The 13,030-nt window shown below is 31.2% G+C and overlaps 1 protein-coding gene across 1 annotated transcript; it reads right to left on the reverse strand.

Annotated features, from left to right (window-relative positions):
* Positions 1 to 2,136: 2,136 nt before the first annotated feature.
* LOC108344999 (mitochondrial phosphate carrier protein 3, mitochondrial) lies at positions 2,137 to 5,615 on the reverse strand. The gene is made up of 6 exons (XM_017583548.2): positions 5,196 to 5,615; positions 4,104 to 4,465; positions 3,719 to 3,762; positions 2,968 to 3,182; positions 2,658 to 2,782; positions 2,137 to 2,548 (listed from the first exon to the last, which is right to left on the reverse strand). The coding sequence occupies exons 1-6, from the start codon at positions 5,442 to 5,444 to the stop codon at positions 2,500 to 2,502; spliced, it is 1,044 nt and encodes a 347-aa protein (XP_017439037.1). The 5' UTR covers positions 5,445 to 5,615; the 3' UTR covers positions 2,137 to 2,499.
* Between the last annotated feature and the right edge of the window lie 7,415 nt (positions 5,616 to 13,030).

Raw genomic sequence — 13,030 nt, forward strand, 5'->3', positions numbered from 1 at the left:
GATTGGAAACAAAAACTACAGTGCGAGAATGAAAGGGAAATTAAATGTGCAGAATCCAAATTCCAAAGAGAAGAAAACGAAATTCAGAATTAAAATTATATTGCTGGAATTAAAAAGACATGAAAATGTAAATGAAAACCTAGACCCCAAAAATGGGGGAACTCTCCCTTTGTTGTCCAAAAGTGCTAGAAACGTAGAATGAGAGAGAATGAGGACGTTTTGCCTCCTTTGGGTCATAAAATCCTAGTCTAAGGTCAGCCCATAAATTGTGCTTTTACTATTTTGACCCAAAAAGCCCAATGGTCCAAATCTGTTCAAAAATACACTAAAAACGAATTTACAGTTGAATTAAATCTAAAACGCCTATGTGGAGAGTGGTTGTTGATGTTTTTGCCCTCTTATAGTCCCAAAATAATATTCCAAACAATTCCCTGTAATTAATAATGGAAATAATTAGCCTCAAAAAATTCAAATTAACTAAAATAAGAATTACTAGTCAAATTAAGCCCAAATATCAAAACTGAGGAAATATTGGACAATTAAGCATAATTCCCTAATCAAATGTAGTACAATAAACTAAGTGATTAGTAGGAAATATTGATTCATCATAGGGTCTTAAAGATTGTCTAAGGTTAGCGTGGTTGGTTTTTGAAATAAAAGATTATATTAGAAATTGATTGACTAACATAACATGTTTTGAAATGGGTTTTGGTGAGGGTGATATAGAATCATAGTATTGACTTGATGATTAAGCTTTAATAATATCTAGTATTGATGGTTGATGTTTATTCTATTAGCTCACCCTTGCTTGTTTGTGTTTGTGTGATGATCGTATAACTCATGTTGTTATACGGGAACAGTTGATTCTACAAATGCACCTGTTGATGAGTAAAGCAGCAATTATTAGCGAGTGTTTGAGGGAACTTTTGGATTTATTAAACACCTTTGTTTATTTAATAATGTAATAATTTTAGTGATTTCATTTGAAAGGTTTAGATTTTGACTATGGTTTAATTTAATTAAAATTAAATGAATAAGTTTTTCTATTTTTTTCAATTTTAAAAAGATTTTAAATTTTAGCTTCCGCAACTTAGAAGGTTTTATAACTTATTTGGGATATGCTAAATTGGGATGTTACATAAAACATTGAAGAAACATTCTCAAAATGTCTCCATATCTCTTAATGTTTTTTTAAATCATCACAAAACTTTTCAATAAAACATATTGTCCTTGGCAGATCTGTAAAGATTAAGAAAAACAACACAACAAACAAAAAATATTACTCATATATTTGAATTTAAAACGTTAAATGTTTATTATATTGTTTAACATAACTCGTGTATTATAGGGTTTAATGTAGTCTCTTTATCATATAATTTAAAATAATGTATTACGTTTAGGATGTTGTTTAGAAATTTATTATGTTTGCTAATTTATCTTAGATCGTCTTTTTGATAAATACTAACATAATTGAAGCAAGGTGTTATTTATGGGATGACAATATATAAGTGTAGGATTTTAAAAGTACATGTTTCAAAATGGCAAATGAGTAGGCTTTTGTATAGGGCCGATCGGGGATTCGGTTTATGGCGAGGGACGTACGACAAACTGTTGAAAATCCAAGTGTGAGTCCAAGTCCCACGTTGAATAAAAATGAGAAAGTAGAGCACTATATAAAGATGAAAGACCCATTAACTCATTACCTTAAGGTTTTTGGTAGAGAGTGATGTCAATCCCTTATATGATTGGCTCATATCTCATTGGTGTTTGTGTCTCTCCAGTGAACCTCTTCCTTAATAGACTCAATAGTGGTATTAGATGTTTGAAGAAAAAGAGGACGTCATTTGTAGAGGGGTTATTCTATTAGTTTAGCCAATTTATTTATTTCTATGTTAAATTGAATCAAAGATATACTATATTATGAAAAGTATTTGATTTTACATTCAAATTTTAAAGTTTCCTTTCACTTTAATCTACCTTTTTTCTTCGTACTCAATGTATTACACACCTAGATAGTAGAACGTAATTAAACAACAAATATCTTTATAATCTTAGTAATAACAAAGGATATTGTTGGGGATAAGGGAGGTAATTATAAATGAAAGCGTGACTTCCAATTAGTCACTGCATGCTGTGAATCAATAATAATGATATTTACTGCTGTGAGGCATATTTTCAGCACAGAACTGATAAAAAAATCTTACAAAACCATATCCATAATGACTATTCTATAGTCACTGCTAATACACTAATTAGGAAATGATAAATACAAAGTTTTAGGATTTATTATAAAAGCAATTTTCTATAAAACAAATATTCTTTTTTATTCCTTGGCCAGTATTTTAAAGACAGTTGCAGGCATTTTCCTTCATTTTGTATAAAAATTCTCTGTATAATTAGCACCTTCAGAAATTCCCTGATTATTATATATGGTCCCTACATTTTCTAAGTTCCTGAAACAGAACGATGTAATTGTTTTCCATTTGACACCTTTGCAAGCTAAGCAGCAGAAGGAGGAAGAGCAGGAGCAACACCGCCAGTGGTTGGCCTGATAAGAAAAAAAGGAATTTCATTACCATATAATACTAATTAATGACATGATATAAACCAAACAAAACCTATTTATCAAAACCAACTAGCAAATGATGCAAACTTACAGCCCCACAAAAACTTTGAATGAATCATATATTCCCCATTGTGCTCCTGTGAGAGTTCCAACCATAAGAATACGAAGAGGTAGACCACGGGTAAACATACCCCATAGTCCAAGCTTCTTTACAGCCTGCATTTGGAAAAAAATTCAGTACTGCAGAATCATACGCTCCTTCCATTAAACCTATGACACCTTAACATGTATGATTCTTTTTTCTTTTTCCTATTTGAATTTGTTTCCCATTAGGCAGATTATTCAGCCAAAATACCAAAGAAAGTCTAAAGCGTTAAAAGTACATAAAATCTAGCACTTACATCAGCAACGCTTGCCCCTTTGGAATTGTTAAGGAAAGAGACAAGATTATCAGCGGGATGGGAGACGACAGCACACAATATACCAGCCATGTATCCACCGACAATGCTCACACCTACTTGCTGGGAAATGCTGCATTCATATTTTGGTTTGGAGATGACATGCTTGTAGATCATCTCAACTATGTTCTCAAAAGAAGCAAATTTCATCATTGTATCTGCAAGGAAAAAAATCATTTACTTAACAAGTAATGGTTTAGGTAACTGATTAGCAATTTTCCGAAGGAAATTTTAGAGTAGAAAACACACACACAAGAGGTATCAGTACTGATACGATTTTGTACACTGACAAGTTGGCAGAAAACCAGCAAAAGGAAAAGGAACAACATAGAGACTCTTGACAAGCTTTCAGATAGTTCCTTATCTGGACTACCTAAATTTCCCTTGTTGCCCCATTCTTTTACTACATATATACGACAATGAAATAAAAATCCTTCCGAATTTTAACAAGATAGTAAGAAAGCAAAATACCAACTAGTATTCTCCAGAAAAATTAGCATATAAGCTAAACAATTAGCTGTCACATTGAGACTCAAATTGCAACATATACAGAGAACAGGAAACAGACAAAAACAAAGAGACATTTTTACTTTTGGAATTATCTTTAAAAACAGAAAAATAAATGACGAGAGCAGCCAATTCAGCCAAAAAGGCACTTTATGTCCAACTGCGAAGTATAAGATGGGGAACTTACATGGAACCTGTCTTCCCCACAGAGGCATAATTCCCTTGTACAGCCTGAAATCAAATGACATTTTATTAAAAGCTAATCCTATTAATAGTATCTATTATGAGTAAAATGTACACTTCATAGTGCCGGATTCAGTATAGTTCACTTTTCCACACCTTCACGAGGTCAGCTCATTGTAACCATTGGATGTTGATCAGATTACTCGAATCTCAAATGTGTGTCCATTTATTGAGATAAATTATGAGCTGTTTCATCTTGTTTTGAGTTGCTGACTGTGAATGCATGGAAAAGTAATTGCAAGGAATCCAGAACCACAGCTTCACTCAACCTTCTTACCAAAACAATGGGAAGATTTAAGTTAACAACAATTATAACATCATAAGCATACCCTGAGACACCTTCAGTTCTGACTAACTTTGGGAGTCCATCAGCTAGGCCTCTAGCAAAGCCAGGCTGAGTTTGAACTCTGACCTTCACAGCCTCAAATGGGCAAAGAGCAACATCAGCAATCAACTCAGAAGATGCTGAACCGGCTAGGTAAATCAATGTCTTGTACTTCGTTGCATACTCTGGACCAGCTATGTCAGAATAGTACTTCTTGAAGTACTCATACAATCCATATTTGAAGGCACCCTGTGCGCTGTAACCAACAAGGGTAGGTGCCCATCCGCGGTAAAACCCCCTCAGTCCTTGCTCCTTAAACATGACTCCAAATCCTGTGCTGGTGTTCTTGTACTTGACAGGGTCAATCTGAAAATGATAACTAACTTAATGTTAACAGAAACCAAAAGCACCAAATCACGTCAAAGCTTACCATCATTTCCTTTTAAAAATAAATACGAATGCAATGTTCAAAAGACTAATTGGTCATACAAAAACTGTGGCTGTAATCGTGGTTGCCGAAACTTATATATAGCTAGAATTAAAGACGCAATAGAATTGTAGACACATAAAAACTAGCTAGTTTTGTTTCTTTTTTTTTTCTGCTCTCACTTTTGACTACAAACTCTTATTTCTTGCTGTCGAAACTAGCTAGTTTTAAACTTATTTCATTTTTACACAAATATTTAGAAAGTGGCATTTTTTAATTAAAATAAAAAATACTTTCACAAATTTCATTTTTTGTTTTGTTTTTATTCTTATTTCTAATTACAGAATATATCACTTTATTTTAAGCGATTCCATTCCATATAAAATACAAACACAAAAACATTGTTATGACATTTTCATAATTATAAGTCAAAAAGGACCATGAAAATAACAATAAACAATCCAAAATCGAAGGCTGTGTGACTGACGTGGTTCTGGGCTCCCTTGTATGGATTTAATCAGAATGTAACATATAATTACATTCAAAATAATAAAATGCTTTAAGTAAATTTATTTTTTAAAAATATAAATTATGTCATGAGAGCTTAAAATTTGAAATGCAATGGCGTGGCAGGGGAAAAAAGTGCATAAGGAGAGAACTTGAGGAGACCTGTATGTTGCATTTGACAACGTCAAGAGGCGTGACGGCGGTGTGCGTGAGGCCACAGCTGAGAATTCCTCCGATGGTGCAAGCACTGTAGAACGCCGGCGAAAACATCTCTATGCTGCGTTTCTCACTGGGAGAAGGAACCGCGAAGCTTGAAGCTTCCATCTTCTTCTGCGGCGGAGAGGGACAGGAATAGAGAAAGCTCGGAATCTGAGAATGGTGCCCCAAAGTTTCAGAGTCTGAAGGAGCCATCAAGAGGTGAAACAGTAGCAGGTACAGATCAATTCAATGATACTGTTTGTGTGTGTGAGAGAGTTTACTTGTAGGAAGAGAGAAAGAAAATTTTGAAGGACTTGTGTCTGAGTTGTTATGCTCTTACAATGAAACCTTCTTTATATATCCAACCTCAACACCTCGGAAAGTCATGGAGAGAATTGACCACCAAAGAAAGAAAGATGGTCTAAATTGTATTCTTGATACCCAAGAAAATTATTGGGATAGTTTTTTTTTTTTTTAATAGCAATTATTGGGGTAGTTGTTAAATTTCTTTTTACCTCTTCTTATCTATGGTTTCTCCTATCTTGTAGAAATCATTACACTTAATTATTTACTCGGTCTCCACTTTCCCCTATTTAGTATTTAATTAGTATCTGATTTAAAAAATGCTTGCATTTTAATATGATTAATTAAATTCTATCCATTTAGTAACAACGTACTTAAATGATTGGTGATGTGGCAAATCATTAAATTAACGTGATAAATAATTTTTTAAAATTTACTTTTATTACGTTGACTCAATGATTTGTCATATATCAACTTGATTGATAAGACTTAATTGATATAATTATACAATTATAACACATTTATAAGTAATATAAATATTTTTTAAAAGTAAATACTAAGAAACACTAAAGGTTAAATCTGGGATAAATAATCAATTAAGCCAAGTTATTAATATAGTGAAACAACTTTTGTCTCCTTTTTATTATGTGTTTTCTATAATTTTATTTTTCTTAATATTCTAAAAAGTTTAGACATATTATTTTAAAAATTAATTATATATGTTAACCATAATAAAGTTAATATTAACAATATTTATTATACTTATTACAAAATGTTATTATTAATAATATTGATTCATTTCATAATAATAGTAATGACAAATAATATTATTATAATAAAATTGGAATTAGATAAAGAAATACAATTTCAATAACATTATAATTAATTTATTAAATAATATAATATGAAAATATTGAACTCGTAATTTTTTTAGAATATTTCAACTTTATTATAATTATTATTGTTATTATTATTATTATAAAATAATATTGATAGTAGTGATAGTTATTAATATCATTAATTATTTTATTTTAACTGTTTGAGTCTATGATAAAAAATTATCAAATTTTAAAAGAAAATATTGATTAGGTTGAATTTAATTATGTAATTTAAATCAAATCAACTATTTTTACTTTGTGTTGAATTTTACGGTTAAAATAATTTCGATTTAATGATTTTTAACATTTATTAACTAATTAATTTAAAAACAAAGTTTACATATTAGATTAGTGACAACAATGAGTGAGTTATGTTTGAGTTTGACTATAATTGTTCTCATTTTTATTCTAAAAGTAAAAGAATCATGTATATCTCCAATACTTGATGTTTATGCTATTTGTGTTCTTTTCTTCTCTTATTAAATAATGAGTGTCTTTCTTATAAATATTTATTAAATATTTTTTAGAAAAATGATACATAATATTATTCAAAATTAGATATCAAAATTTTATAAAATTTTAATGTTAAATATTAATAAAGAAATTATAATTTTATAAATTTAAAAACTAAAGTACTAAATATATAATAGTTATTTCACTTATTTAAAATGAGAATATGTAGGTAAGATAGATTATGTACATCATTTTTCTTACCCTTATATTTAATCTAAAATGTTGAGTATTAATTACACATGTGAATTCGAGTACTTCTTATTAATATCAAGATGAGTTTAAATAATACATATAATATAATATATTATATAAAGGATGATTGTATAATTGAAAATATTGAAATACTTTATAATTGGAAAGTAAAAGAAGAAGTGTTTCTGAAATTTATTTGAAATTAAATTATATTTGCAATGAAGTAAAATAATTTATATTTTATATGTAAAAGTAAATTTACTCTAAAAAGTGTATAAAATTTTATCCATATTAATTTTAATTCGAAACCAGTTTTGATTCAACATGATCGGAATGCACATGATTCTCATAAACATTATGTTAATATAGAATAAAGGAATTTTGACCACTTCTAGATCATCGCAGTATCAATTTGACAAAACATGGCTGCTTAAAACTATAGTTTCTTGAATTATAAAAAAGGAAAGTTGGTCAAAGAGATTTCGGATAAAAACTATAAACTTTGTGCATACATACAACAATAGGTCACATCACTGTAAAACACGTGTCGCTTGCTGAGAAGCTTGATCACATTTAGTTCCGTAAGGTTTGGAAGTGGAAACCTAGGTGGTTACGGCAATCTAATCTGACTACTTTTCAATTACTTTAAATATAAATTTTACACTTAGATAAATAATATAAATATTACACTTATTTTACAATTTTACATATTAATTAATTTAATATAATATTTTAGTTAAATTAATATAATTATTATTTAGTTATAATAAAAATATATTATCTTTTAATTTTTTTAAAAACTATGATATTTTTAATAAATTATGTTTTAATTAAATTAATATAATTATAAATTAAAGCTTACATAAACAATATTAAATTAATGTATACAATTTTAATGATATATCGTTTTGGTTAATTTATGTTTTTTTAGCTTTGGGTCATTGAACGTTTGGGTTTAGCGGACGATCAACATCACATTGTGTTTCCGAGAATAATAAATTGGTCTTTGCTTAAGTTGAGGTAAAAAGAATAGAAGACTTGTTTAAGAAGAAAGATGTAAGTTAGTTGTTATTTTTCTATGCATTTATTTGATATGTAAGCCATGACTTGTGTTTTGTGTTTTTGAATTATTACTTATTTGGATGTTTATAAATATGTTGGGAGTGGTTTTTGCGGGAGGAGGACCGTGGAAACCCAATCATCTATGTGGCCCTTCATTTGGATGAAGGGCCAATACCAGAAGATGATGTACATGAGTTTGGGATGACATGGGAAGAAGTGATGATGAAGAAAATTGAAGACAACCAAAGAAAAATGGTTGAAATGAATAAAGAGTTAAGAACTTTGGCTGTCATGGTAGGTTATGGCAAGAAAGAAAGACAACAACCTTATTTTTTTTGAAGAGGGTGGTACATGTGGTGTTGATGTTGATGGTGAACCTGATGATGGTGAAGGAGATGATGGTAAAGTAGATGATGGTCATGTTCATGGTGGAGCAGATTAGGAAGCCCAATGTTTTGAAACAGTTAGGTATACTGATGTGGGTGGTTGTTTGGAGGAAGAGAAGGAGGACGTTGAGGACGTTTTGGATTTTGCACCTCTTTTAGGCATCTTGGCACGGCAACACCAGAATGAGGATGGTCATTTTTTGAATGTAAATCCAAAATACTTGTACAACTTGGTTATTCCGTTTAAGCTTCCTTGGAGTTAATTTATTTTATAATTTTTAATTGTTTAATTTTTTTTTGAATAGTGTGATGATGAGACATGATGACATATGTGATTTTTTTGTTCGAAGGGTTGTTTATGAAATTTGCGGTCAAACATTTTGCACCCAGAATTGTTATTCTTTTGGACCTAGAATGCAGCTTGGCAACATGATAATAATGAAATTTGGTGTGGTTATTGTTGTTGTAGTTTATATGTTGGTTGAATTATGTAGTATTAAGAAGTTGTTGGTTTTGTAGGGGATTTTGTTTGCCACATTCGTGTTCATGTTCTTTGAAAGAAGGAGTACTGGAGTAGTGAAAATGATATGTTTTAGTCCATTATATGCGGTTGGTTAAAATAATAGTCATTTTATGTTGTAAATATTGTATTCACATGAGAAATGAAAGCTAACTATGTGATTTCCTTGCAGACCTATGTTTTAATTGACTCAAGAAAGAAAAAGACTAATCGCAAAGTTTGGACATTGAATGACTACTCTAACTACTTCCAGTCCGATATCATTCGATTTGATGACATTGTTAATGTCAAATTTGTTAGTGCAATTAGATTTCATACGATGTACTTTCAGACTATGTTGATGGTTATTTGTACATTTGTTGACAAAATTTATTTTTTGTAGTTGTTTGTCCCAATTATCCATGACGATCATTGGTGGTGCTACGTTGTGAAGATTCCATCACTGCAAATGTTTGCACTAGACTCTTTTGGGCACAAAAGAAAAGAACGAAAAAAGATTGACAATGTCATTGTAATGTCATTGTATGTGTAGTAATTGATGTTTACTTTGTAATTATAAAATTTTAGTAGTTTGGATAGTTAAGGAGACTATGTTGTTTTGCAGGCACAAAATCTTGCATTGCTTTTTGGACATTTGTTGAATTGTTCCGAAGACAACAAACCGTCATTGGAGGTACAACACTTGCAATCCAACCAAACTTGTAAGTTTGTAATGTTTATTTTTGTAAATATAATATTTTATTGTATCATTGATATGTTAAATATCATTATTTTGTTGTTGGACTTTGTTTGTTGTAGATTTCATTGTGGAGTAATTGTTTTGAAAATTATGGAGTTGTGGGATGACATTCAGAAATACAAAGGCAACACAATGCCCACTTACACAACTGTAAGTTGTAAAAATTTTCATGTTGTGGATCTTTGATAAAAATGTTGCATTTTATTGATATATTGTGCATTTTTGTCTTTGCAGGAGGAACTGCAACAGGTTAAGGAACAATATGTTTGTGAATGGATTTTGGATGTGGACAATGTGCGGAGGAATAAGGTGTTGCAAGATTTAGGCAATGTGTAGAATGTTGGGGAATAGTGATTTTTGCAATGTTATTTATGGTTTGTTTAGAACTTTTTCAATATGTATTGATGCTAACTATACATATTTGTTCTTTAAAATGTTGAAAGAAAAGTAGTTGTTACATTTATTATTAATGAAATTTGAATATCAGAATGATCAATGTTTAAAATGTTTGCACTGTAGTCCGCACTACATTTCGATATCGGGATTTATGAAATATTGTATGTACAGGGTTGTATGTAGAAAGAATGATGAAAATAAATTGGCTTAAGTGGAAATGATGAAAATAATTGTTTCCACATCACTTTTAAGTTGAAAAAATCATGACAAAGAAATTAGGCACTCCAAAATGAGTTTCATGTTCATAGTTGACCTTCCTGTGCAAAACCTTTACAAGAAGTACCCACTTATTTTGCCTTTGCTACCAGTTTTGTTCTTGCACCATGACTTTTACTAAATATGGTTGCTTTGTCACGTATTTCTTCATAAATTGTATAAAAATTGGTTTCGAATTAATTATAAGTGGAAAAATGATGACAAAGAAATTAGGCACTCCAAAATGAGTTTCATGGTCATAGTTGACCTTCCTGTGAAAAACCTTCACCTAAAGTACCAACTTATTTTGCCTTTGGTACCAGTTCTGTTCCTACACCATGACGTTTACTAAATATGATTCCTTTGCCACGTATTTCTTCTTAAATTGTATAACAATTGGTTCCACATTACTTATAAGTGGAAAAAATGATGACAAAGAAATAAGGCACTCCAAAATGAGTTTCATGTTCATAGTTGAGCTTCCTATGCAAAACCTTCACCTAAAGTACCCACTTATTTTGCCTTTGGTACCAGTTTTGTTCCTGTACCATGACTTTTACTAAATATGGTTCCTTTGCCACGTATTTCTTCATAAATTGTATAACAATTGGTTCCACATTACTTATAAGTGGAAAAAATGAGGACAAAGAAATTAGGCACTCCAAAATGAGTTTCATGTTCATAGTTGAACTTCTTGTGCAAAACATTCACCTGAAGTACCCACTTTTTTTACCTTTGGTACCAGTTCTGTTCCTGCACCATGACTTTTACTAAATATGGTTCCTTTGCCACGAATTGACACGTAACCCCTCTTTTAACGATATTAGTAAGGACCTAATTGCTTTAATTTTTCGAAAATAGGGACCCAATTGGGAAAAAAAATAACTTAGAACCTATTTGAGACTTTTCAACAAAATTAGGGACCTCGAAAATGATTAAACCTAGATATAAATACTAATCAATTCAAGACAAAATATAATTATTATCAATTGGGTTGTAATTACGCTGTTGCTAATCAAAAGTTCATCCCAAACTCTATAAATATAGGTTTTAATTAAAGAGGTAGGTGATTTCACATTTAATACACATTAATAGCTTGAGTTGTCCAATTTTTACTAACTTTAGCATTAGAGTACCTTATGCAAGTAACCTCCGGGCATAATGGACGAACTATTGGGACGAATGATAGCTTAAGGACGAGCATTTGAACCACTAGTGAATAAGTACGACAACAAACTATTGACCTCAATCCCCACACTTGAAACATTTTGGTGCCCACCGTGGGGCACGGGTATTCAATAGACAACAACCCAATGGTGAAAACATGAAATATGAGCATCATAGGACCATAAGAATCAGGTAGCCAATAGGATCCCATGGACATGATCAGAGCAAATGTAATGCTAGATGCAAGAGATGCAGCGTAAGCATGAAGAGAAGTTGGTGACTTTACGGGTTAAGAACGCGGTCATCCGATAGGAGCAGACCGTCCAACAATCTATGACAGGCGACTCTAGTAATCCTATCCTTAGTAAGTAGAAGGATAAACTATGCAAGACGGTGCAGGAAGGAAGCACAGGTGCCAGCAAGGGCAATCTCTTAGTGTAAATGATCCACACGGTCGGTCTACTACCTTTCACTCCAAAAATCACGAAAACGCCCATGCCTAAGCGGTGCATGCCTCAAACCTTTTAGAAGTACCACTAGTACAAAAACAGCGTATAACGTCACGCGTTCAACGTTCAACCACTAAATAGCCAACGTTAAAAATGACCGGTGACATTTTTGTAAATAAATGCAATTATTAAACGTCGTTTAGAAATGTAATTCAACGTAAAAGGATATAAAACGTCGAATTCCCCAGTGTTAGACGTTAAAAGGTTAGTGAATTCAATAAAAAATTGAGCGGGAGATTGAAAATTCATTCACTTTATCTTAGTGCGCGAGACCTTCTTCTCTTCTCAAACTTTTCTCGAACGAAGTTTGACGACCATCACATGTAATATTTCTTTCATTTGATACAAATGCATGTTAATTAACTACTTTATGTATGATTTTCGTTTGTTTTGACCGCTTATTTTCGTGCTCTTGTCCTTCATAGGCGCATTCTGCTTTCTCTGTCACTCGTGACAACACTTTATTTCGACGAACCTACCTTTTGAAGGTTAGTTTTCGTTTTCATTTTGAAGAACTTATTTGTTGAACTTGTTTGTTATTTTCTTTGTTGAACTTGTTTGTTGTTGTTTGCTTGAACTTGTTTGTTGTTGTTGTTTGATTGAACTTGTTTGTTGTTGTTTGATTGAACTTGTTTGTTGTTTGTTGTTGATACTACGTTCATAGTTATTGCTTTATAAAATACCAAAAATTGAAATTTGTTGTTTTTCTGCTTTTCAGATCGCGTAGAGTTGTAAAAAAGGATCACAATTAATTAAGAAAAAACAAAAAAAAAATTGATTAACGTCGTATATTGACAAAATTTGACGTTAAGTTAACGTCGTATATTGACAAAATTCGACGTTAGTTTAACGTCGAATTTTTTAAAATCGATGTCAATT

Source organism: Vigna angularis, chromosome 8 (genome assembly GCF_016808095.1).
Source record: "Vigna angularis cultivar LongXiaoDou No.4 chromosome 8, ASM1680809v1, whole genome shotgun sequence".
NCBI classification, from domain to species: Eukaryota; Viridiplantae; Streptophyta; class Magnoliopsida; order Fabales; family Fabaceae; genus Vigna; species Vigna angularis.